A 25943-nucleotide genomic window follows, 5' to 3' on the forward strand; every position below is an offset into this window, starting at 1 on the left:
TTATGACAGGGTAGTCCCTGAGCCTGCTGTGGCAGCCGAAACTAGAGGCTGGTGAGGAATAATGTGTGGACTTGGCTTCCTGGGGTGAGTGGGAAAATCTACGTGAGGAGGTCTTTTCCAGCCCAAGAATGAGGTTGTGCACGGGATATCACCCTGCCTGTCACCGGGACACCCATCCTCACTGCCATCCCAGGGCACTTATGCTGGGAGCACGTCAGGTGGCATGGCCATAGAATACCACACCGCTCTTTGAGGTGGGTTTGACCATGATCCTCATTTTGCAGGTGAGGAAACTGAGGCTCAGCTGTATGGCTAAGAGCAGTGAAGCCAGTTTTTGTGCCCAGGGACTCTGCCTTGAGCTGGGACTCGTGACCATTCCACAGACCACCTCTCTATGACACACGAAGGCTTTCTGTCACTCCGTAAGACGGTTCCGCCTAAAATAAGGCATGGAAAATGCAGTTCACCCTTACGATGAAGGTGAAGAGAAGGGAACATTTCCTGCACAGCACAAGGTCCTGAACCTTGTAGAGTCATTGCAGTTTCCTTGGTGTAGACCTCCAAGTTTCTTAAAGGCTGTGCATAAGAAAAAGGAGGAAATGAGATGATAAGGCCCGTGATGTCTTTGTAATTTGGGACAAGGTTATGCTTTATTAATTAGCCTAGTAGAAAATAATACTAGATAGTAGTATCTAAATGGGACATACCAATGTTTGCTGACTGTATTGTATTGGGGGGAAGTGTGAAAAATATGTATTCTTTTCTGTCTGAATTTCAGACCTTCGTAAAAACAGGGACCTAATTATTTGAGGCAGAGGCAGTTTAGGACTACTCAGAGCTCCTGGGGAGAAAATACGGAAAGGGTGTGCACTGCATGTAAGAGAATGAGCTCAGGGACCCTGAGGGATGTGGGGCTCCCTAGTGACATGGAATGAAATAGGGTGGATTGGACCCGAGCACCTCTGGCTGCCTCAGACTTGAGATGAGCAAGGGAGGCTCCTGTCTGGATGCGACTGCAATCACCTCTCAATCACTGACTTACTCATTTATTACTCATTTGACAAATGTTTGTGGACCAGATAATCACATCTGAATTATTCAGTTATTCATACAGTTGACATGATTGTGGACCATCTATTATAGGACGATCACATTGGATCATTTATTCTTTCATCTGACAAATACTTATAGACCACCTATTATAAAGTAATCATCTAATTAGATGACCCTTAGCTACAGAGGAACAAGGATAAGAATTACAGCAGACTTCTCGTCACAATGCAAACCTGAATTGAGCAGTGAAAGATTTAAAGTGTTGAAGGATAAGAAAACACAAGCACCAACCCAGAATCTTATATCTAGTTAAATTATCCTTCAAAAGTGAGGAAAAAATAAAGACTTTCTTAGACAAACACTGAGAAAATTTATCACTAGCTGACTGGCCCTACGCAAAAATATTGAAAGAAGTTCTTCAGGCAGAAAGAAAATGGTACAGGTCTGAAACTTGGATACGTCTGAAGAAAGGAAGAGCATCAGAGAAGTGAAAAAAATGAAGGTAGATGAAACATTGTATTCTTAATTGATCTCTAAAGGTAACTACTTGTTTAAAGCAACAGTGTATTATAGCATATTGATAAGTTAAATGAATGGCAGGATTGTCCTAAAGGATGGGAAGAAGGAATTGGAAATACTCTTTTATGAGTTACCTGTACTTTATGTGAAGCAGTAGAGTGCTACTTGAAAATGGAATATAGATTTTAAAATATATGTTGTAAACTAAAGGGCAACCACAAACATTTTTTTAAAAGATATACTGAGAGTATATAAAATGGATCATATGAGATGCTTGATTAAAACCAGAGAAAGAACCAAAATGTCCTTCGATAGATGAATGGATAAAGAAGTTGTGGTATATACACACAATGGAATACTATTCGGCGGTAAGAAAAGATGATATAGGAACATTTGTGACAACATGGATGGATCTTGAGAGTATAATGCTAAGCGAAATAAGTCAGACAGAAAAAGCAGAAAACCATATGATTTCACTGATATGTGGTATATAAACCAAAAACAACAAAAGAACAAGACAAACAAATGAGAAACAAAAAGTCGTAGACACAGACAGTAGTTTAGTGGTTACCAGAGGGTAAGGGGGGTGGGGGGTGGGAGATGAGGGTAAGGGGGATCAAATATATGGTGATGGAAGGAGAACTGACTCTGGGTGATGAACACACAATGGGATTTATAGATGATGTAATACAGAATTGTACACCTGAAATCTATGTAATTTTACTAACAATTGTCACCCCAATAAATTAAAAAAAAAAAAAAAAAAAAAAAAAACAGAGAAAGAAGAAAAAGAGGAGAAAAAAGAAACAAAGAACAAATGCACTGAATAAAACACAATTACAAACATGGTAGATATTAATCTAACTAAATCAATAATCACTTTAAATGTAAATTAACTACACCAGTTAAAACACAGAGTTTGTCAAAGTGAATTAAAAAAAAACTAATAGTAAGACCTAACTATATGTTGTCTACAAGAAATCCACTTTAAATGTAAAGACACGTATAGATTAAAAGTAAGGGGATAGAGAGAGATATTCTATCGTAACACTAATCAAAAGAAAGATGGAGTAGCTATATTAGTTTTCACAAAGCAGACTTCAGAAAATGGAAGATTTTAAGAAATAAAAAAGGGTGTTGAATAACTATAGAAAGATCAATTATCCAAAAAGACATAATAATCTTAAATGTTTGTGCACATAACAGAAGGGCATAAAACACACAAGGCAAATACTGATAGAACCAAAAGGAGAATAGACAAAGGCACGATTGTGATTGGAGATTTGCATCACCCTCTGTCAGCAACTGATCGATTAAGTCGATGGAAAATCCGAGGGATGTAGGTGACCTGAGCGGCACTATCAGCTCACTTGATCCACTTGACACTTACAAAATATTCAACCCAATAACAGAAAAATACATATTCTTCTCAAGCTCACATGGAACATTTTTGGAAAGCATACATAAGTAAACTTAAATAAATAAAAGGTCACACAAATTATGTTCTCAGAACATAATGGAATTAAACTAGAAATCAGTAACAGGAAGATAGCTGTATGTACCCAAATATTTGGAAATTAAACAACATACTAATAATTACCCTGTGGATCAAAGAAGAAATCTAAAGAGAAATTTTAAAATATTTTGAACTGAATAAAAATGAAAATACAGCTTATCAAAATTTGTGGAATGCAGCAAAAGCAGTACTTAGAAGGAAATTTATAGCATATTAAATAAAAGGAAGAAATAAAACCAATAACCTGTGCTTCCACCTTAGAAAACTACAGAAAAAAAAAAAAGCAAATTGAGCCTAAAGCAAGAAGAAAAAATTATAGCAGATATCATTGAAATTGAAAATAGAAAAAAATTGAAAAAACGATTGGTGGCTTTTTGCGAAAATCAATAAAACCAATAAGCCTTTAGCCAAGGTAAACAAGAATAAAAAGAGAGAAGACACAAATTACCAGTATCAAAAATAGAAGAGAAGGGCCTGCCCGGTGGCTCAGGTGGTTAGAGCTCCAGGCTCCTAACTCCGAAGGCTGCTGGTTCGATTCCCACATGGGCCAGTGGGCTCTCAACCACAAGGTTGCCAGTTCGATTCCTCGAGTCCCTCAAGGGATGGTGGGCAGTGCCCCCTGCAACTAAGATTGAACACGGCACCTTAAGCTGAGCTGCTTCTGAGCTCCTGGATGGCTCAGTTGGTTGGAGTGCATCCTGTCAACCACAAGGTTGCCGGTTCGACTCCCGCAAGGGATGGTGAGCTGCACCCCCCGCAACTAAGACTGAAAGGACAACAACTTGACTTGGAAAAAAGTCCTGGAAGTACACACTGTTCCCCAATAAAGCCCTTTAAAAAAAAAAAAAAGAAAGAAATAGAAGAGAAGTCATCATTACTGATCCCATGGACATCAAAGGGACAATAGTGGAATACTTTGGACAATTCTGTCTCTCAAATGTGATAACTTAGGAGAAATACACTAATTCTTGAAAGAATAAAACCTCACAGAATGAAAAGCATCCTGAATAGCCCTGTCTTTTCAATTTAAATCAGTAACTAATACCCTCCACACCCCCAAAAGCACCATGCTTATCTGGTTTTGTTGGTGAATTATACCATACATTTAGGAGGCAATTATGCCAATTTTAAACAATTTTCTCTTCCAGAAAATAGAAGCAGAGGGAGGCAGACATCGGTATGAATTCACATTTACATGAATATAGACACAGATGGATATATAGAGAAATACTTTACGTGTGTACGTATACAGGTCAAGTACTGGCTCTGTCATCCTAGAGGGTCTAGAATCAATGACATCCTTGTAGTAACGAGCACACCTAGCACCCAGATCTTGGTTTCTAACACCACTCTTAATTAGAAGGATTGAGAAATGAGATATTCTAGGACTGGAGTATTTTGTAATCAAAATAAAGAAGTGCTCAAAACCTAAAACAAACCAACCCATGGTGGTGGCGGTGTATCAGAGGGACACAGATACAGCTGGAAGTGCTCTCAATGGCCAGGCTGGGACAAAAATATAAAGTACTATTGGATTATAACCTAATGTATAAAATAAATATCCTTGAATTCATACTTAATAAGCGATTGAATGAATAAATGGGGCAGAATAGACAACCCTGCTCCGCAGAAGAATTCCAAATAAGTTATGAGGACTCACCATTCTCAAGGAGTTGAAACATTCCTCTCCTCTCCTTAAGCGTAGGCTGCACAGAGTTTCTTCCTCACAGAGAGGCTGGGGTGGAAAGGGCACGACTTCCATGGGGGTGTGACTTTTCCATGGAAAAGCATGACAAGCACCACCTCTGCCAGACGTCAGAGAGGAGCATCAGCAGTAATAAGCCATGGTGACAGCATGCACCCATGGCTTGATGTAAGGAGACTGACACTCTACTTCCCTCGTCTTCCTCCCCAAAACACATAACTCCAGTCTAACTAGGAGAAAAACATTAGACAAACCCCAGTTGAGGGCATTCTACAAACTCCCTGACCAGTACTCTTCAAAACTGTCAAGGTCATCACAAACGAGGAAAGTCTAAGAATCTGTCCCAGCCAGTCGGTGCCTAAGGAGGCATAAAGCTGGTATTAGGGGAAGCTGTATATGGGTTATATGGAAGCCCTATACTATCTTTACAATTTTTCTGTAAATCTAAATATCTCACATTCTAAAATTAAAAGCTTACTTAAAGAGTGAGAGAGAGAGGGAGGGAGGGAGGGAGGGAGGGAGGGAGGGAGGGAGGGAGGGAGGGAGGGAGGGAGGGGGGAGAGAGAGAGAGAGAGAGAACCTCTGCTGGTGTTGGGGAGAGACATTCATTGAATAATCACACACATCTAAGTAAAGGTAAATTAAAATTAAGTAGAACTTTGGTCAGTACTGCAGAAGAAAGGCACAGGGAAGTTTGAGGGGGATGAGATGGTCTGGAAGTATCTGAGGATGATGTGCAAAGCCCAGTGGGAGCGAGATCTGAAGGTGGCAGCTATGCTGGGAGACGGGTGTGTTTTTCCTGATATCGGGGTGGACCGTGTGGATCTTTAGCAGAGAAATGGCGTGGTTGGGTTTTGTTTGAAGAGTGGACATGGTTGGAAGTTTGGAAGATAAGATGGATGGGACCCGGTGCGTTACTTCCAGGAATGTGGAGGCAGAGCTATCTAAGAGTACCTAGTTTTTTGTCTTGAACAGTTACCTGGATGGCATTCTTTGGCCAAAGTTCTCAAACACGAATTTGTGAAAACAGATTGCTGGGCCCCACTCCCAGAGCTTCTGACTCTGCAGGTCAGGGTGGGCCCTGAGAATTTCCATTTCTTGTACGTGTCCGGTGAAGCTGATGTAGCTGGTCCTGGGGCTGTGCACTGAGAACCACCACTGTGAGGTGACGAGGAGGGAGCACCGGGTTTGGCAGGAAAGGCTGGGCTTACGTTTGGCTGTGCCGATAGAGAGGTGCCTGTTCACACACACCTGCAGGTCTCTGAAGGCTGTAGTGAAGAGAAGGGCTGGCTTCTAGCACAGACTCTGCTGCTGGTACCTGACCTTCCTGAGCCTGGTGTCATCTGTGAACTGAGGATAACGGTAGCCATTCCCTTCAGGAGTGTTGTGCAGGTCAGCTGACACCCTGCGAGTGGGTGCCATGGAAGAGCTGCTTCCGCTTGCCGTCCTTCTCCCCTTTGTCACCATCAGTCTCATGGTCATCCTGACCAGCTGTACAGATGTATACCTAACCTCTTTTTGGCTCAAGTTTATTATCTGTAAAATGGTAAAGCTTTCGTCGTAGAGTTGTCATTTTTTCAGGCTTGGGGTGCAGGTTGGTTCCTGTCACTTTTTGGAACACGTCCTTACAAGTCCCCTGCTGCACCCCAGTAAACCTGTCCCCAGGACTCCCAGCTTCCTGTGTCTGGAGAGGGTTTCTCTCCTGTGCGCATCTCCAGTGATGTTTCCTTACCCGCTGTGGAGTGAAGCCTGGCTGGGCTTCTCCTGGCTGCTTTTCCAAGTATGGGAGACGACGCAGCCTGGAGTAACAAATTCAAAATCTGCTTACTGCAGAGTGTGTACATGTTTAATAGATGCTTGAAAAGCCCCTCGGGTCTCAGTTGAGGGACCTCGCCAGAAGCCCCCTGTAAAGTTGAGACCCCTGCTGCGACCAGGAGCAGCTGTGTGCCAGGGGATCTGGGGTCAGGTTCAGAGAGCTGGCACGTCAGCTCTGACCCTGCACGTCGTCATCCTGCCAGGAAGACCGACCATGCCGGCCCAACTTTGCCGTTCCCTGCTCTGAGTTAACATCTGAGGGCCCTGATAAAGCTTTTATAGGAATTATCTCATATTTGGAATTTGATACTTAAAATGTCCTAGGACTTCTTAAAAATATGAAATAACCACAAATTTTGGGTGTGCCCTACCTAGCAATTCGAGAGAAAGTTCATTTGGTAAGAACTCTGGGGAGAGTGCGTTCCCAGCTGCCAGTGCTAGCCCGCCCGGCAAAGTCTGTTGGCGTGTTGTTTGACTCAGTCTGTTTTGGTGGATCTATGTCCTGGGCTGTCATTGCTTCATTTGAATGTGCAGTTAAAAGAGGCCTGTTGCCTGGAGACCTGCACTTCTGCTTTCTGGCTGGCGTTTCTTGCTGACACCGAGGGGACGCCCACTTCCCGAATTCAGGAACCACAGCAGGAAGTACGCCTGCTCCTAGGGCTTCTGATTCCAGGCCTGTGGTTGGATCCAGTAAAGGAAGGTTAGTCAAATGTGTAGGAATCAAGTAAATCCAGAGCCGTGACCCCAGAACACTGCACCCCCTGGGGGTGTCTATGCTCCTGTGTTTCCTCCCCTGTGCAGCCAGCGCTCTCCCACTGCGAACCTGCCAATGAGGGCCGCAGTGGTCAGCCCCTGCACCCTAGTTCTTTCCTGCAGTTATATGTGACCAATCCATCCTCCTCCTATTCATATAACATTTTGCCACCTATTTAAACATTGGGTATATTGATGTCACAGGTTTATGAAATCTAAGGACACTAGCATAAGCTTTGGTAATGTTTTGCAATGAGTCACCCACAATTATTCTTTAACTGACTAGAAAAAAATGATGGTGATTTTTTTAAATATATATTCAGTAGAATAGTCTGTAGATGTCTTAATCCACCGGCGTGTGTCCTTTTTGTTTAAATCAGGTGGTTTGCTTTCTGCAGCAGCAGCAGGGTCTGTAGAGGTTCTACAACTGAGGGGAGGGATGGGAACATAACATAGTTCCTGAGGCTGAAAACCTTAGCAAGCTACCTGTAGATCAGACAGAGGAAGCCACAGCACTGGGAGATGGCCCAGGCCTTTCCAGGAGCTTTTGTGTTCCTAGTGGAAAAGGGTCTTAGAGAGTCATCTGGAGCAGGACCGAGGAGGCTCAGTCACTTGGCTGCCTGTCCCCGTGTGGTTTGCTCATGTGAAGAGAAGGCCAGGGAGTTATCGGCCACTTTCAATGTGTGTTCTCTTGTCTATTATTTTGTCTGTTGTTTCTATCTTTCTCCAGAGAAGAGTGAGTGATGAGGTGGCTTTTAGGATGTAGTGGTGGGATGACATTCATCAGGGAGATGTCCTTGGACCCAGTCAGTGTCGATCCGGGCCTCAGCCCCTGGATGCAACTCCATCCTTTCTCTTCTGCTAGAAAGATCAGGAGAGGGACATTGCCAAGTGATACCTTGGATGCGATCCCGTGTTCACTGATTATTTACTAAGCCTAGCTCTCTTTTTAATAATCAATTCCTTGTGCGTGCCCCTTAACTCATAGTGGGCTTGCCTGTGTCATGTGGTTCCCAGTGGAGAAGTAGAGCAGAGGGAACCTTCTCCCTACAGTGGAGTCAGAGCTGGGTTTGACTGTCCGAGTGTCAGCAGACACGCACAGGAGACTTTGGCCACCTCAGGCCGGGCACCGTGGGTTCTGTTTCTCCATGTTGAGGCCATGGTTCTGTGTTCATGTGTTTTCTTTTGGGTGGTGAGATCCTGCTGCAGAGAGCAGTGCCCCCAGCTCTTTGCAGACCAGTCAAGTGTGGTGGTCGGTTCTTGGGGTGCCCCCCCCCTTTTGGCCTGGTAATTTCCTTGAAACCGACAGCCAGTCCCTGATTGGCCCAGGCAGATCCATTCTCCCTCTGGGCTGGGCTCTTTCCTCTTTTCTATGCAAATTGAACTCACACATGAAGTATTTTCTTTTGCCCAAGTCTTGACACTTAATTTTGTCAGCTTCAAGCTGCAGAGGAAATTCCCAGGCAAATTTGATCAGGGCTGCTTTGCATTGAGGTTGTTGTGTGGCTTTGGGCATGTTAAGCTCAGTTAGCTTTTTGCATCTTCCTGATTTTGTTCCCCTACATGGTAGTATGTGGCAGAAATTGTCTCCAGATGTTGTTTCCCCAGAGCACCCTCCACTTCTTCCATTGTCACCTCAGTCCGTATGGTGTGTGGAGTCTCTGTGGCCGGCAATGTAAAACAGCCACCTGAATGTGCAAACACTGCTGGGAATGTTCTCTACAGGAAGTGGAGGGGCTGCACACTGTGGTTTGGCGCCATGGTCCGGTGAGTCTTAAGCAGAAGCCCTGAATCACAGGTCTGCACTTCTGATAACCCGATGGATAGGGTTAAAAAAAAGACGTGCAAAGACAGGCTGCCTTTTCCGGTTCCATGCCAAGTTTAAAAACACTGAAATGAACACAGATTTAGAGAATAAGAATAACACATTTAGGAACAGAGTCTAGAACCAAGCCAAAATGGTGTACCTTTATTGATGAGGTTGGGTTTTTTTAGGAGGTGGGGCAGAGCGGAAGAAAATGACTTACAATTGACCCTCATTATTCACGGAGTCCATATTTACAAATTTACCTTCTCCCTAAAATGTATTGCATCCCCAAATCAGTACTCACCACACTTGCACGATCATTTGTGGACGCACACAGAGTGGTGAAAAATCTAAGCCACCCAAATGTACGTTCCCAACTGACGCTGGAGAAGGTGATTCCTTGCCTTGTCTCAGCTCATACTGCAAAGGATCTACTTAGAGCCACATTATTTTGCATTTTTTATGCTCTTTGTTAGGGATTTTTGCGGTTTGAATGGGTCCCAAGGATGGCAGTGAGTGATGTCCTAAGTGTGAGAAGGCTGTGATATGCTTACAGAAAAAGCACACGTGTCAGATGAGCTTCTTTCAATCATGAGTTACAGTGCTGCTGGCTGTGAGCTCAATGCTAATAAGTCAACATAAATGAAATAAGTTTATTTAAACATAAAACAAGGCTATATATTGATCAGTTGACTGAAATGTCATGACCACAGACTTGTAGGAAAATAAACTCTGTCTTTCCTCAGCAGCAATGGTTCAGTATTAGAACATAACTACCGTGATAATGAGAATAGACTATAAGATGCATAAGGTGACGAGAACAGAGCCAAGGGTGGTAGTATTGATGAAATGGACAGAGGAGAAAGAAGGGAAAGAAACAACGTTGTGGAGGCTGGTGAGTTACAATGTTGTTAGTGACAGTAAATTAATCTGAACTTTGAGAGCTGCCTCTAGTCCTGGTTCCCAGGCTCAGATATCATGACCCTTGCATGGTTTCAGGACCAGTGCCTCTGACCGTCTTCCACAGGTAGGGGAGGAGATGAAGGAAGACAGAGGGAGGTGGCAGCTTCTAGGAGTGCACACTGGCTCGTGCAGTCAACTCCCTCCTTTCTGATAGTTTACACCTCCGTCCCTCCTCATACCAGGAAGCTTTATTCTGACTCTGCCCTAGCCCAGCCTCTGGTTACCTCCCTCCTCAGATGCTCGGGCCTAATTTCTCAACAAATCATTCATATTTTTAAGCACCATTGCTTCTCTCACTTGGCCTGATTCCAAATGCTGTATTAGTTTTCTGTTGCGATGTAACAGATTACCCTAAATTTAGTGGCTTAAAACAAAAATAATGATGTATTATTTATAATTTATGAGGGACCAGAATTTAAGATAGCATGGCTCACCTCAGGTTCTCCCCCGAGACTGCAGTCAAATGTTTTGTATCATCTGAAGGCTCGACTGGGGCTGGTGGACCATCTTCCCAGATGGCTCCCTTCTGTGGCTGGCAAGTTCATGGGGCTGTGGGCAGGAGACCTCAGCTTCCCAAAGAACTGCTTGAGTGTCTTCACAACATGGCCCCTGGCTTCTCAGGTTAAAATCCAGGGACCAGGGGAAGCTCAACGGGCTTCTGTGGGCTCGCCTCAGGCATCCCACACTGTCATTGTGCAGCCAGGCCCTGGTCAGTGTGTGAAGGGCTGTGAAAGGGTGTGGATTCCAAGAGGCAGGGATCTGTGGGGCGTTGGAAGAGTCTTGGAGGCTGCCTGTTATGTGTGCTTTCTAACTCTCCACCAAATGTTGCAGGGTGGAGACCCATCCTTAGGGTAGCCTGTGTTCTGGACAAAAGGGAACAAAATGGTAACCATACTGACCCTAACGGAATGTCTATTGTGATGGCTTTATAAGGTAATAAATCTGAGCTGGGCTAAGGAGTTGGGTGGGCATGTTGGCTTCATCGTCTTGACTTGCTCTGGGTCTCCCTCTGCAGGGGATGAAGTTTCCTTCCAGCAGAGCCATGGGTTCCAGGCAGCTTTCTCAGCCGCGGGCCCACTGTAAGCATCTGGACTTGATCTTCCACTTAGGCTGCCCCAGAAACGTATTCTAAAATGATCTAAAATGGTATCTGAAACATTGTGTTTATGATGGCAAGTGTGGCCTCTTCCTCTTAATCTTTGACATTGCTGACTGATAAGATAGAACTACACACAAATAGTTATGTTTTCTAAGCTAAGTATTTTTTCTAAGTGATATTGTCTAAGCTAAATGTGTCTTAAAGAGCAAAGGTTGTGCAGTTAGCTTTTGTCCTGGGCCTGGGGAGATGGACCATGAAAGGAGTTGGAGGGGTGGGGGGGTGAGGTTTATAACATGTCAAAAAGTGCAGGGGCGCAGGAGAGCTTAAGAAAAACGTGGGGGACATGAGGGAGCTGGTTGGATACAAGGGGGTCACGAGGATTCGTCTTTGCCGTCTCTGGGAGGGCTGTGGTGGGGCGGGCAGAATCAGAGCGCAGAGAAGACAACGGCTCCTTTCTATTCATAGATGTACCTCTCAGAGTGTATTGGATGTAGGTGGAAGTTTGACTGGCACTAGGCAGGATTTGAGGTAAGAAAGCAGTCTCTGGTTTGGTCCAAGTCTCTATCATCCTGTGTGGATGCAGTGTGTCTGTGCGTGTACACACACACGTAGACAGACACATACACAGACACTTTCTCCTATGAAATGCAGCTGCCCATGCCTTTTTCTTCAGCATCCCATCATGACCTAATCCTTCTCTTTTCTACCAGTTGACCTCCACACTCACCATCATGACTGCGATTAGTTCTGGCAACTTTGGTAATATTTCCCTCATCCCCTGCACAGGTGCCTGGGTCACTTGGATGGGATACCAGCCCTTTCAACTCTCAGCCTCTGCTGCTTCCCCAGCTCAGCCATCTCTGGAGCCCTCCTGGGGGCTCCTCCCTTTGCAACCCTCTGTGTGCTTTGTTCAGAGTGATGATGTTAATGAATTAGATGAGACCGTATTACCATGTTTCCCTGAAAATAAGACCTAGCTGGACCATCAGCTCTAATGCATCTTTTGGAGCAAAAATTAATATAAGAACCAGTATTATATTATATTATATTATATTATATTATATTATATTATATTATATTATATTATATTATATAAGACTGGATCTTATATTATAGTAAAATAAGACCAGGTCTTATATTAATTTTTGCTCCAAAAGATGTATTAGAGCTGATGGTCTGGCTGGGTCTTAGTTGCAGGGAAACACGGTAGTATATCTAATTTACTAATGAAGACGCTAGCACAATGGAACACGCACAGCAGATTTGTGGGCAGGCCAAAATAGCTAACACAGTGGTTTCCAGTCAAGATAATGTTGCCCCCAGGGAACACTTAGCAATGCCTGGAGGTAGTTTGGGAGTGTCACAATGGGGGAATGGGGATGCCTCTGGCCTTAGTGGGTGAAGGCCAGGGGTGCTGCTGATGTGCTGATAATGGACAATAAAGAATGATCCAGCCCAAATGTCATGAGTGCTAGAGTTAAGAAACCCAGAGCTAACATAATGAAAGATGACATGGAAATGGGTGACATGGAAACCAACAAAAGGAGTGTCAGGGCATGATGCCACCATCCTAGTATGTAAATCAAGGCTGCGTGTGAAAAGGGCTGCTTTTCACTAGCAGAAGCCAGGCATGGATGCTGGGGTTGAGGCCACCCGGCTGCATTTGGGGATCACATAGTGCAGATGCAGGCGGGGCTGTGCCCATGTGTGTCTAGATCGCGGCGGTGGCAGAATCAAAGCTGCTGCCCTTTCAAGAGGGTCTGGGGCAAAATGGAACTGCATGGAGCAGTTACCAGAATAGTGAACAATATCTGTGATGCCTTCTCAGGACTGGCTCCCACCAGTGCCCACCCAAGGCATCCATCCCAGAGTGGAACAGGTCGCTTAGGAGGAGGTAAGCTCCATGCGGACACCGTGCTTCCTCGGGGCTGGGAATCTAAAGGGGGCTGGGCGAGTGTCCCCAGTTCTCTGATTCTGGAACCACGCTCTCTACCCAGGCACAGCAGCCCCCCGCACACTGAGATTTCGCATTACAACAGCAGTGTGCAGCCACTGTAGAAACTCAGAAAAGGACAAGTCCACATGTTTTCATTTAACAGGTATTTCATGAGCTCTGGGAAGCCCCTAAGTATTGGGGTTGCAGGTCAACACTTCCAGACTTTGGAGCTTAAATTTTAGGTCCAGTAGGGCAGGATTTGTGTTGAACACGATGAAGGAAATAAACCTTTTGGTGAGATAAAGATAAACACTTTGGTGAGAGAAAGATAGCATGAAGCCATCTGAGACACTGTCATCAGCTTACACCTCTCTGAGGTGACACAAATTGAGATCACAGGCCGGAGGAGGTGAAACCAACCAGGGGCGAGTGTGGTGGCCTGGGACAGGAAAGGTCCTCACACGTTAGGACAGGAGGGAGCCCGGTGTGGCTGGACGTGGTGCGTGTGGGCATAAGTAGGCACGATGAGGAAGGAGCTCAGGCCAAACCACGTGGGGAAGTAGGGTTTGAAGAGGGTTTTGGATGTGACGGGGACAGGAGATGGCCTGCCAACCTCACGCTGCCTTGCTCTGTAGGGACTGGACCGTGAGGAGGGCCAGCGGATGAGAACTGCATAAAACATCCATCGATGTGAAGGAGCGGTTGTGCAGCTTCCACCAGGGTGGTGTCAGGGGACACAGAAGCCATGGTTTGGGATGTTCTAGAGAAAAGCCCACGAGAGATCCCTGGAGACCAGCTGGTCCGATGTCTTGCTAGATGGCCCAGCCCCCAGTGGAGCATGGCCCTGCACAGAGCTCATGCTTCCTAAGGGAACCCATTCCAGTATGGGATGGACACGTTGGGTAGAAGACATGTCTTTTCTGACTCAATGGGTTAGACGTGCATGCTGCGTGAGGGAGGAATCCTGAAATGCATTAGGGTCTCATCCTGAACTATGAGTTACGGTTGGTGTCATTGGCTCAGTTAGGAGAGGCTCAGGGAAGAGCATGCATGAGCCCTCGAAAGCCCCATTCTAGGCACGTGAAGGATGAGTTGTTCCAGTCAGGTGGCAATGTCAGGGAAGCAGCCTTCGGATCAGGGTCAGGGGCACCATGGAGAGAGGTGAATGTGAAAATACTCCTTGGCATTTTGTTGGTAGTGAGGCCGTATGGAAGGACCAGATGGGGCTGAAGACCCAGCACTGGGTTGCAGAGTAAAAGAAGAAAGAAGCCACGGAGGGGAGAGGAGCACAAAGATGAGAAATTGGCTCATTGAACTTCAGGGGGCTCTGGGCTGCATCCGTGCTGCCGGGAGATCAAAGATAGGGCCAGACAGGTGGCCTTGGGTTTGGCCACTTAGAAGTTGGTGACACTGGGAAGAGAAGACGCATGGAGTGTGGAAGTAAAGGCCAGGCAGAGGACGGGGTGGAAGAGCAGCGGGGCAGTGCAGAGGTCTCAGCAGCAAACACAGAGTCAGTGCCAGCACCCAGGGTCCTTCCACGCCACCCACTGTCCTGTCAGGCTCTCCTTTCTCACCTCATTGTGTGCATTATTACACATGTGTATACATATAACTTTTTTATAAACAAAACTGGATTGCTCTATACCACTTATTTTGAAATTGTCTTTCACTTAATTGTACTTGTTACTCAAATATTTTTGACAACCTGCTTTGTGCAGGAACTGCTCCAGGGGGCCAGATAGGGCAGCAAACAAAAGCACCCTCTTCTCTCCTCCCCTCCCTGGTGGGGGAACCAAGACAAGAATCAAGTTCAACAGTAAGTTATAGTGTATTAAGGGCTGTCACCTATGGAGAAATGCTATGGAGAAAAATGAAGCAGTGTTCACAAACATTGTTTCATGTTATCATGAAATGTATTTAGCCTGCATCATACAATGGCCCCAGAAGAGCAAGTCGCACTGCAGGTGACACTGCAGGAGCTCACCTGACAATAACCTGAAGCCTCACCTTCCTGAAAAGCTACATGTGCAGTGCACCAGCTGAGCTACTGGCAGAGTTTGGAAGGAGAAGGGGACCCAAAGCCTCTTTTGTTTCTCAGTTTTAAGCTTTTGAATAAAATGGTTTCACACATGGAAAATAATAAGTGGGAATGTTGAAATAGACCAAAAAAAAAAAAAAAAAAATAGGTAGCAAGTTGTAGGGACTGTTGAGGGGAAAATTTTCCCAGTGGGTGTTAGAGTTTGAACTTCGGACTTTCCCGGGGGTCTGAGGAAAAGGCAGACTTAAGCAGTCCCTGTAAGCAAGTCCCAGGGTTGTGGAGCGGCTGAGTCGGTGGGTGCAGGGAGGAAAGTGCACAGCGGATGCCGCTGTCTCTTCCTGTCCCAATAGTGGCAGAAGCGGTCGACATGACAGCTGTGTCCCAACTAAGGCTGAACACAAACGCAAAACTCTTGGGATTTGCCATAGTAAGTGAGAACTAATATCTGAAAAAACAGGGCGGAAAACAGTACTGTGGTGACAGACTCCTGTGGACAGTGGCTAGAACGGAGGTGACAGTCCCCACCACCATGGCCTATGTTGTAGAAAGGAGGTTGGGGGACGGGAGAATGTCCTGGGTGGGCACTGGTGGGAGCCAGTCCTGAGAAGGCATCACAGATGTTGTTCACCCCCCAGATTAAATACTTCCCGGCTATGCCCTGAGCTGTCCTTGCAATAAACCATCTCTACTGTCAAAACCACCACCAGCAATAACAACGCACCGGACATCACCTCTAGCACAGGAAGTCACACCTGGGGCCGGGGGGCTGCTGACACCCAGCTCAGCCAGACCTTCAGCCTCAAGGGAAGCCAGAAGTGTCCCCTTGGAGCCAAGTCTGCAGTGTCCCCTTAGCGCCACACAGGAGCGCCCGCATGTGCCTGGAGGATGGCCCCTGGCAGGCTGCCTCGTCACCGCCTGTGTCTGTCTCATGTTAGTCGCTGTGGCGCGGGGCTCATAGGAGAGGCCAGCACCAATGTAAATGTTAGTGACAAACCGATGAATTTAACAAACAATCGTATTAAGATTTATGTAAATTAAAAAGTATTTGTTAACACTTAAAATATTGTTCTTGAAGACCTAAGGTTTTACTTGCGGCTCATGGTGGGCGGCAGCTCTGTCAGGGATGTAGAGCAGCAGGGACAGCTAACTGCATGGATGTGTCTGAGGCAAGTCTCTAAGACTGTGCACCCCACCCCCTCCCCAAGCAGACAGATGGGAGCCAGGACCCGCAGAGGGCAGCTGTGGCCTGGGGACCAGCCTGCTAGGAGTGAGGCTGACAGGCAAGGAGGGATGGCAACGGGAGGCACGGTGACACGCTGCAGGGACCTGTAGGACCCCCTGGTGGGGGAAAAACAGGAGGGGAAGGGATGCAGGCCAGCAGCCAGAGTTCTTACAGCCAAGCAGCTGGGGATGATGCGGTTAACTCCGATGGTGGTAACGGGTGCAGCAAGACGGGCTGACACCTAAGCCAGTCGCAAAACAAGCCTGAGAGAAAGCAAGGGCTCCAAAAGGACTCCGGGATTCTGGCTGGGCAGCACCTGGGTGAGGAAGGCAGGCAGGTGGCAGGGGAGAGCTCAGCCATGGGTGTAGTCAGGGACCAGCAGCAACATCACCAAGATTTTTGGCCCTGCAATGCCGCAGGCCCCTGCAATTTCAGAATCCAGGCGAACACAGAATCCAGGCAGAATCCAGGTGCACACGTGTGGAAGTTTGGGAAGTGCTGGGCTGCAGGGGAGGAGAGTTAAGTGCAGCTGGGCCCAAAGCACTGGGACTTCGCGTATGGCTCTCACCAACCTGTTATCCACCCATCTGCTCACATAATCATTAGATTTTCAAACACATTCCTAATATGGAACCCACGAACAGAGCATCAGACAAACGTGGCCACAGGAGACCCTTTGCGGGAACAGAGCAGAGTGTGAGAAAGGAGCGCTTAAGGCCTCACTGTTGAGGAGGGTTGGGCTGAACCTGCAACACAAATGTCCCAGAAGGATTTGCCAGAGAGGAAGAAAGGCGCAGAAGAGAAGTAGTGCTTCCAGAAGACACACTGACTCGTGGTCTCTCCAGAGATGTCTTCCTTCTTAATAGTGTCCTTAGACTTACATGTAATTGTGGACTGTACTTAAAACAAAAACAAAACAAAACTTACTGAGAGATTAATTTTTAGGACCTAGACAAAGAAAAATTGATCATTGATAATCATATGTTAGAAGCAAGCAAGAAAATTATTTGTACCATCAAATTATAAACTCACATGTTACTGCTTTGGCAATGTTGCCTAGAGAGGTCTACTGCCTCTATTGGGCAGATATGCTTATGTTTACAACCACTTGTAGGATAAGTCATGTTGAGAAGAGGCTGTTTCACACAATCATGTTTCTGCACATCTCTGTGTCTGTGTGTCTCTGCACGTCTCTGTGTTTCTGTGTCTGTGTGTGTATGTGTGTGTGTGTTCCTGTGTGTCTCTCTGTGTGTGGCTGTGTGTCTGTGTGTGTCTGTATGTCTCTCTGTGTGTGTCTGTCTGTCTCTCTGTGTGTGTCTGTCTGTCTCTCTGTGTGTGTCTGTCTGTGTGTTGGTGTCTGTGTTTCTGTATGTGTCTGTTTAGTGAAGAAGTATCTTCTCTGTGACAGGTATCCTCATCAACTGTGGAACCTGCACTATTTCTTCAATATGGAATGGTACATGGCGGGTACCTGGAAGTGGTCTGGCAGAGGCAGGGAGGAGACAGTGTGCAGCCCAAGGCCGGGGGCTTTCTGAGGATGTTATTGTTCAGGCCTCAGGGCAATGGCTTGTTGGTCCCATCTCCGACCCAAACTGTACAGGCCATGGTGACCGCCTCACAGTTTTAAGTGGTGTGTACCCGCGCCTAGCCCTTCAGCTCCCTGGGGTCTAACTATAGCGTATGACACCGTAGACCCTTGGCATTCAAGTGAAGAGTGTTCAGTGACATCTTCACTGCCCAAAGCTCTGAGCAGCCGCGAATGTTCCTTACAGCTGTGTCCATGTGCAGAGAACGGTGGGCATATGCTTGTCTGGGCCCCTCCCAGTGGACCAGCTCCTAAGCCCTGCTTTCAGTAGGACTTCTCTTTTTAGTGTGCCTTTTAGAATTCTGTGTTTCTACCAAAGAAAAACACAAACTTCCTATGGCCGCATTTGTCTGATGGCTCTGTTCGTGGGTTCCATATTAGGACCATGTTTGAAAATCTAACGATTATGTGAGCAGATGGGTGGATAACAGGTTGGTGACAGCCATACGCCAAGTCCCAGGAGGAAAAGGCTTCCCCTGACGGAGGGCCTGCCTCCAGGCTTGGAAGGTTGGCCGTTACACCTGGTCCTGCTGCTTGGGTGCTGACTGACGTGCCTCCTTTTGTGTCCAGGTGGACATCGTGGGCTTGGCCCTGAGGGGAGACAAGCATGGCCGCGGGCACGGCCGACAGCGCCAACCACCTGCCCTTCTTCTTCGGCAACATCACCCGGGAGGAGGCAGAGGACTACCTGGTCCAGGGCGGCATGAGTGACGGGCTCTACCTGCTGCGCCAGAGCCGCAATTACCTGGGCGGCTTCGCCCTGTCCGTGGCACATGCGCGCAAGGCGCACCACTACACCATCGAGCGGGAGCTGAATGGGACGTACGCCATCGCGGGCGGCAGGACACACGCCAGCCCTGCCGAGCTCTGCCAGTACCACTCCCAGGAGTCGGATGGCCTCATCTGCCTCCTCAAGAAGCCCCTCAACCGGCCGCCTGGGGTGCAGCCCAAGACCGGACCCTTCGAAGACCTAAAGGAGAACCTCATCCGGGAGTACGTGAAGCAGACCTGGAACCTGCAGGTGGGCCGCGGCTGGTCCTCCCGCCGCGCGTGCTCGCATGTGCTCACGGGCCCTGGAATTCCACACAGGCCCCCAGTCCGTGCAGAGCCTGGCAGTGGTGCCTCAGATAAGCAGCCACCCCCTTAGTCATCAATTTGGACAAAAAAACGCCTCACTCCAAGAAGGCAGCCTTTCCTCTTTTGTGGTCACAGTTGAGAGGGCAGTCCTTGCATGGCAGCGATGTGGGTTTCTCCACCGCAGGAAGCCACTGTCACCCAGTCATGCTGGGCCATTTCAGAAGCAATGCAGGCATCTTCTGTTCTTTAGTTATCTGAGGGGGCCATCCCAGACACATTAATTGGCATTTGATTTCATAGCTTCTTAACGTCTCCTGCAGACCTTTCTGTGTCGGCACACACGTGGTTGCACCAGCCTGTTTCTGGCTGCCTCCTGCCCTTCCTATGCACCGTAATTTATTTAACTAGTACCTGTTGATGGACACTTTCATTCTTGACAAGTAATGCTGCTAGTGACATCTCTCTATACCCATCCTTCTGAGTTTTCAGGCAGTATCTGCAGATAACCCTGAACAGGTTGGGTTTAATTTGTGTGTATTGAGAGATTGTCATCCAGAAAGGTCCCAGAGGCTGTGACAACTTACGTTCCTGCCACACTCTCAACAGCCCTGATGTCAGGAGCCCGCAGGCTGGTTGACGGTCTCCTGTTCAGCATTCCTCTTGCACTTCCTGGCAGTGTGCGCCCTGCGTTCTGCTTGTTCTTTGAGACAGAGTGCAGACTGCACAGGCTTTTGAGGATTATACACAGCAACAGTCTTTTTTAATGTGTTCTGTACTAAATTCAACCTTGCAGACAGATAATACTGTGTGCCCAGTATTTTTCACTAGCATTCATTGGATGTGTCTTAGACCATCCTTTTACTCTCTCTAAAGTCAGATAAATCAGATGTAAGTTATACACTGTAAAATTCATCCTTTGTAGGTGTGCAGTTCTGTGAAATTTGACAAACACATAGCATAATGTAGCCCTCACCTCAACCAAGATATGCACAGTTCTATCACCCATCAATCACCCTCATGCCCCCCCCACTGACCCTAGCCCCCGGCATCCCCTCCTCTGATTTCTGTCCTGTAGTTTTGCCTTTTCCAGAATGCTATATAAACGAACTCACATAGCATGTAGCCTTTTCAGACTGGCTTCTTTCACTCAGCATAATGCATTTGCAAGTCTGCTGTGTGGCCTCACCTGTCTGCAGTTCATTCTTTGTCATGGTTGAGTAGTATTCCCCACGCTTTCACTTTGACCTCTACTTGCTTTGCTTCAGAGAATTCTCTGGTGTGTAACTTAATGCTGCTTTGGTTTTTCATTTCATCTGTGAAGTATGACAAAATTTCCATACTCACCTTCCCTTCTTTCTAACCTCCTCCCTTCCTATTCTTAGTTTGGTTCCTATTCATAATTATATTTATATTTTTCACTTCTTGTGGTTCTTTTTATAACGTCAAATAATTGAACCTTAGTTCCCCATTTACTGCTGTGCAGAATTTGTTTCTCTCCCACTAAGAACAATGAGGAAGTGAATTCACCCAGCTGTCAGCCTCTCTCCCATTTTTCTTTTCACATTGTCATTTCCGCATTGTTTGTCTCCCACACTTGGTGTGGTCACATCGCCTGCAGTAACAGGCAGCAGTGTGTGTGAGCGTGCAGGGCGCACTTTTGTAGAGGCAGACAGAGGCGCATGTCTCCTTTGTTGCACACATTTTAAAGATTCTTAATTGTTAATAAATGATCAGGTTCAATATAGAACACTCAGTTCTAGTAAACAGCAGATCTGAAGAGGGCAGGAGGCATGTTCTCCAGACCTTATGGATTATACCAGGTGGTTTCTAAAGCTGGTGTGACTTTTAAAAGTATTTAAAAATATAATTTATTATTTACACCCTTGAAGGTATTTAAATAACATATAAAATCTTATTGAACGAATGAATGAGTGAATGAATGAGTGAATGAATGAATGAACGAACACAAACAAAGAAACATACAAACAAATGTGATTGTACCTTGCCATGTCTGGACTTAGGACAGATTGGAAATGATTTCTGTGTCATTTTTCATTTAACTTGGTGTCATTGCTCTGCTTTCCCCCACCTGCGGCAGGGTCAAGCTCTAGAGCAGGCCATTATCAGCCAGAAGCCTCAGCTGGAGAAGCTGATCGCCACCACAGCCCATGAAAAAATGCCCTGGTTCCACGGAAAAATCTCTCGGATTGAATCTGAGCAAATTGTACTGATAGGCTCAAAGACAAATGGAAAATTTTTGTAAGTATTGTACCTTTTCTTCTTACCCCATACAACCAGGGGTAACAGGCTTTCCATTACTGCATCCACGTGACCCCGGGAAGGGGCCACACGCCGTCACCTGACAACACACATGGTGGCCTGCCGTAAGACGATTCAAATCAAAGCTATAACTTTTAAATCAGTGTTTGTTTCGCCCAGTCTGACCCCAAAGTAAACATTCTTCTATGGCCCTGAGGGGCATAATTTAAAGTTAATATTATTCAGCCACACTCTGCTTTTAATGGCAAACATAAGCTGTGTAGCAATGTCTGTGGCTATCCATTTAAACTAAAAACACCACAGTTTGTTTATTCTCTTTTTCCCCAAGATCACAGACTTTACTTCTCCTTTTACTTGGAACTAAGTGCCGGTTGGGCAGATGGTAAGGAAATTTGCTGAGTGTAGCTCATGTGAAAAGTAGTGCAGGCTGCTCACAGGCCAGTTTGCGGCCTTCAGCCTGCTGGTCCCAGAGGCAGGTGAGCAGCCCGAGTCGTGCGTGTTGTTATCTGTGGTTAGTAAGCCTCAGTACTCAGGTCCTGGGAATGCAGGCTGCCTCGGGCGGGCTCCATGCTCCAGAGAAGGCAAGGTGATGTCTTGGGCAGGTGTCAGCTTTATACCCCGAGGTGCTCTGGCCACGGTGACACAGTGGCACTGCTGGCAGGGCACACTCATCTGTTTGTCACTGCTCAGTGACCCTCCAAAGATGCTAACTGGGTGCCTCAGTGGGCAACTTCTCCATTCTCACCTTGGACACTTACAAAGGACAGGGCAGCCCTGTGATCAGGCAAGCAGAGTAATACCCAGCTTACTTTGCAAACTTTTCCTAGAAATAAAATGTTTTTCCCTAAGTATCAACATAAAGAATTTTCCTCAGACTTTGCCATAATACCCATTATTTTGGAAGATAATAAAATAGTACTGGGTCAGAGTACCTGGTTCTGTCTTATGGTGGGTGGTGAGGAAGGCCTTGTTGCAAAGGAGAAATTTGAGCAGAGACCTGAAGGCAGTGGTGATACCCAGCAAGGGAACAGCATGTGCGAGGGCCCTGAGGCCGGAGTGTGCTCACGGCTTTCTGGGAATGATAACGAGAGGGCTTGCTTTGGGCAGGCTGGTCTGTCCACTTTGGGGAGGATATTAGGGAGGATCCATCTGGCTGGGTATAGAAAAGAGGCAGTGGGCAGGCTCTGAGTGAGCAAGCTCGCACTGCACACCTGTGTACATTTGAACCACAAGTGCTGTGTTTGTTTTTCTGCAGTGATTTTGGGGCCCCCACCTTGTCACGCCTGAGCATAGGACTGCATTCAATGCTGGCTGGACAAAGGAGGGACGTGGGTGCTAGCGTGCGACCCTGCTGTCTGCTCTGCTCTGTGTGCTAGCCTCTGCCCCTGACATGGTCAGGGTGCACTCTGTGTCTCCTCTGTGCAGACACGCTCTATTGTGGGGAGCAGTGGTCCATCCGTGTCCTCTGCTGTCCTCTGCACACACTGCAGCGAGGAGGAAGGCAGGATTTCTGGGTGTGGACGGCCATGCAGGGGTGCTGACCTTGGTGGATGGACCTCCCGCTAGCTCTCTCTTGTCTCAGTGATGATGGTGCCTTGTCCAGCCTCATCTGGCCACTTGTGTTCCCCACTGGGGACTGAAGTTCCCACTCCTTGTTGCTCATGGTTTCTTCTGCTGGTTCATTTCCAGCCTTTCTGGATGCAGTTTGGCTCCAGTCAGCCACCCACTGTGTGCTTTTCATTCCCCCTCAGCTCCCCTCACCCCAGCTGTACTCAGGGTATGCATTTCCTATAGGACCCCGTCTGAGACTGGGCACGGCTGCCCTGCCTGACCCGGGACATCACAGCAGTGCCTGCAGACATTAGAAATCCTAGGAGGCTCTCAGATCCAGAAACAGAACCTAACTTTTGTGACACTTAGTGCGGGACTTCATGAACTTGATTTAAGTTACGTTTGTGTGCACGTGCCATACGCTGTAAAAGATTAGGCAATGCGAGTTGATTTGAGTTGTGGATGAGCATAGAAGTAAAGGTTAAGGGATACCCATGGTGACGTTGAATGCTCACAGTTTCCATTGAGGGGAGGACATAGAGCGGCAGATGTGGAAATACAAGAGTTCATTCTGGAGCCTCTGATTTACACCACGGTTCAGTGTAGCACACCTCTCGGGAAAACACGCATTCTCGTGGCCCCAGAAAACACAGATGGAAAGGTAGCATATTTCAAAAAGTATGAGACCTAGGTTAGGTTATAAATCCTCACTGATGTAGTTTTCAATGTAGTGGACATGCCTCCGAAAATACGGATTATGTCTGGGGGATGCTGGCCAACTTAGATCCAGTTTTCTCTCCTTATGAATTATGCTATGAAATCCATTTGCAGTGGCAAAACTCCTGAGCCAGAAGGGACCTGCTTGCTAATGGGTCTAAATCCCTGTTTTTCAAGGAGGACTTAAGCACAGGGGAGCTTGCCCAAGGCTGTCAGGCAAGTAGGAGATGAGGCTAGAATCCAGGGCCCGACGTGTCTGGGCTGAGAGGAGGCAGCAGCAGAAGCCACCCATCCAGGAACCCCACTGCCACTGCCCCACCCCCGCCCCATGGAGGTGTTACTGGGGGCGTGTCCAGGAGAAATGCTAGCTTCCCCCTTTGTGTCCTGATCACACAGCTTCGATAGGACCCCTGAGGGAGCGACTGTGAAGGCAGCTCTTGGGGCTTCGTGCTGTGTTCAGAGCATAAAGAATAAAGGTGTAAGGCTGTTTATGGAGACAATGGACAGTGTGGGTGCACAGACCCTCTCATATTGCCTGCGGCATTTCTAGCGATGGTTATTCATCACCTGCTGCTGTGCACCCCCCAAATCCACATGTTGGAGCTCTAACCACCAGTGCCATGGTGTTTGGAGGTGGGGCCTTTGGGAGGTGATTGGGGTCCGATGGGGTCGTGAGGCTGGGGGCCTGTGATGGGATCAGTGCCCATAGGAAGAGGAGGAGACTGGAGGCCCTGTGAGCACACAGCCAGATGGTGGCCATCTACGAACCAGGAAGCAGGTCCTCACCAGACACTGAATCTACCAGTATCTTGATCTGGGTCTTCCAGCTTCTAGAACTGTGAGAAAGAATTGTCTGTTATTTCAGCTGCCCAGTCTGTGGTATATGACTAAGACACCTGTCCTTGTCTGAGGTCTGACGGGTCCGATGTGAGCCCTGGACAGGAATACCCAGCCCAGGTCCTGAGGGTGGCAGTCAGAGCGCAGCCCATAAGTGACACGTGGGACTGAGGCTGTGCTGGGAGTGTGCCCTCAGCTCTCTGAGGTCTCGTATGATGGCACGGAGGTCCATTTGGAGAAAATAGGCATAGCGCAAATGTGACTGAAAAATGAATTTGTTAAAAAAGGGAAACGAAGCTTATTTTCCAAAAATTATGTATCCACTCTCCCAGAGGAAGGATCCAGGATTGGTGGGGTACAAAGCATATACAATTTAGAGACCCTATTTTTTAAAAACATACAAAATTAGATACAAAATATGTTTTTAGAATAGGGAAAAAATCACAGTAAATTACAATTTTTTAAAGCTGGTAAATACTACAAACATACAAAATTTAGAAAAAAATATATACTTTTTTACTTAAATGCCTGATACGTCTCACTAGCACTTTTATATTCTACATTTCTTGACTGCATAGTGTTTGCCGGCCTCTTATCGGTCATAATTAGTAATGCTATTTTCTGAGTGTAGAAAAAGAAAACTCAGCCCTTCCTCTAGGTTCACAACTCATTGTAGGTAATGCATTGACAATCTTAGGACTGCTGTCAACTTTGGGAAAGGAAGTTGGAGTGGAAGAAAGAGCAAGCTGTGGTCGTGATTAAACATCTTTTACAAATAGGACAAACCCTAAGGCCATGTGGCCACACTGCAGGCCCCGCTTGGCTGGCCGCGGCTGGGGGCCCATGAGCCCCCTGTGCAGAAATACCACCCGTGTGGTTTGTGTGGGGCAGCCTAGAGCCCTGGGTGTGACGCTTCTGCAAGTGCACGTCACATCTGCCGACATGCAATGTGCTGTGCTCTCCATTGCATCATGTAAGGTATCTTACAATGACAATGGTCCAAAAAATCCCATGTCCTGCCAAAAAAAAAAGAAGAAAAAAAAAGGATGTCACTTTCTTTGTGTTTAGTACCCAGATAAATATTTTACCATTTTTAGCTAAAAGTCCTTGTAAATTTTACAGAGCCAAGAGTGAGTTCAAGGTGACCTCTAAAATACACAGGTGACAACTGACCAAATAGCTGAATTAATGTGACAAAGAAAAGGTGGTATTATAGATTTGGTGAGAGAATCATTAAAGCAATAAGTCACCAATATTATTTTCATAGTAGCTTCTACTTCCTGACTTTCCAAGTCTGCTGTAAAAAGAAAAAGCTGCAAAGATATTTGTTCCACAAAATATTCATGCAGTCCACCAGATATATGCCAGGCATTGCGATAGGAGCCATGGAGACTGTGACAAACAAGACAGATGTCAGTCCCTGCCCTCACTGTGCTTCTATGTCAAACACAGAAAGACATTGCAGAGTGT

General features: G+C 46.8%; 1 protein-coding gene across 6 annotated transcripts in view; it reads left to right on the top strand.

Annotated features, from left to right (window-relative positions):
• Positions 1 to 25943, top strand: part of SYK (spleen associated tyrosine kinase) — an 86890-nt gene that overhangs the window by 17060 nt on the left and 43887 nt on the right. For all 6 annotated transcript variants that reach the window (XM_074330198.2, XM_019713875.3, XM_019713872.3 and 3 more), the window contains 2 exons: positions 18582 to 19032; positions 21187 to 21347. In XM_074330198.2, the coding sequence (XP_074186299.1) occupies positions 18619 to 19032; positions 21187 to 21347 (575 nt within the window). In that variant the 5' untranslated portion in view covers positions 18582 to 18618. The remainder of the gene's footprint in view (positions 1 to 18581; positions 19033 to 21186; positions 21348 to 25943) is intronic.

Source organism: Rhinolophus sinicus, chromosome 16 (assembly GCF_057876585.1).
Source record: "Rhinolophus sinicus isolate RSI-liver-muscle chromosome 16, RSI-T2T, whole genome shotgun sequence".
Classification (NCBI taxonomy): domain Eukaryota; kingdom Metazoa; phylum Chordata; class Mammalia; order Chiroptera; family Rhinolophidae; genus Rhinolophus; species Rhinolophus sinicus.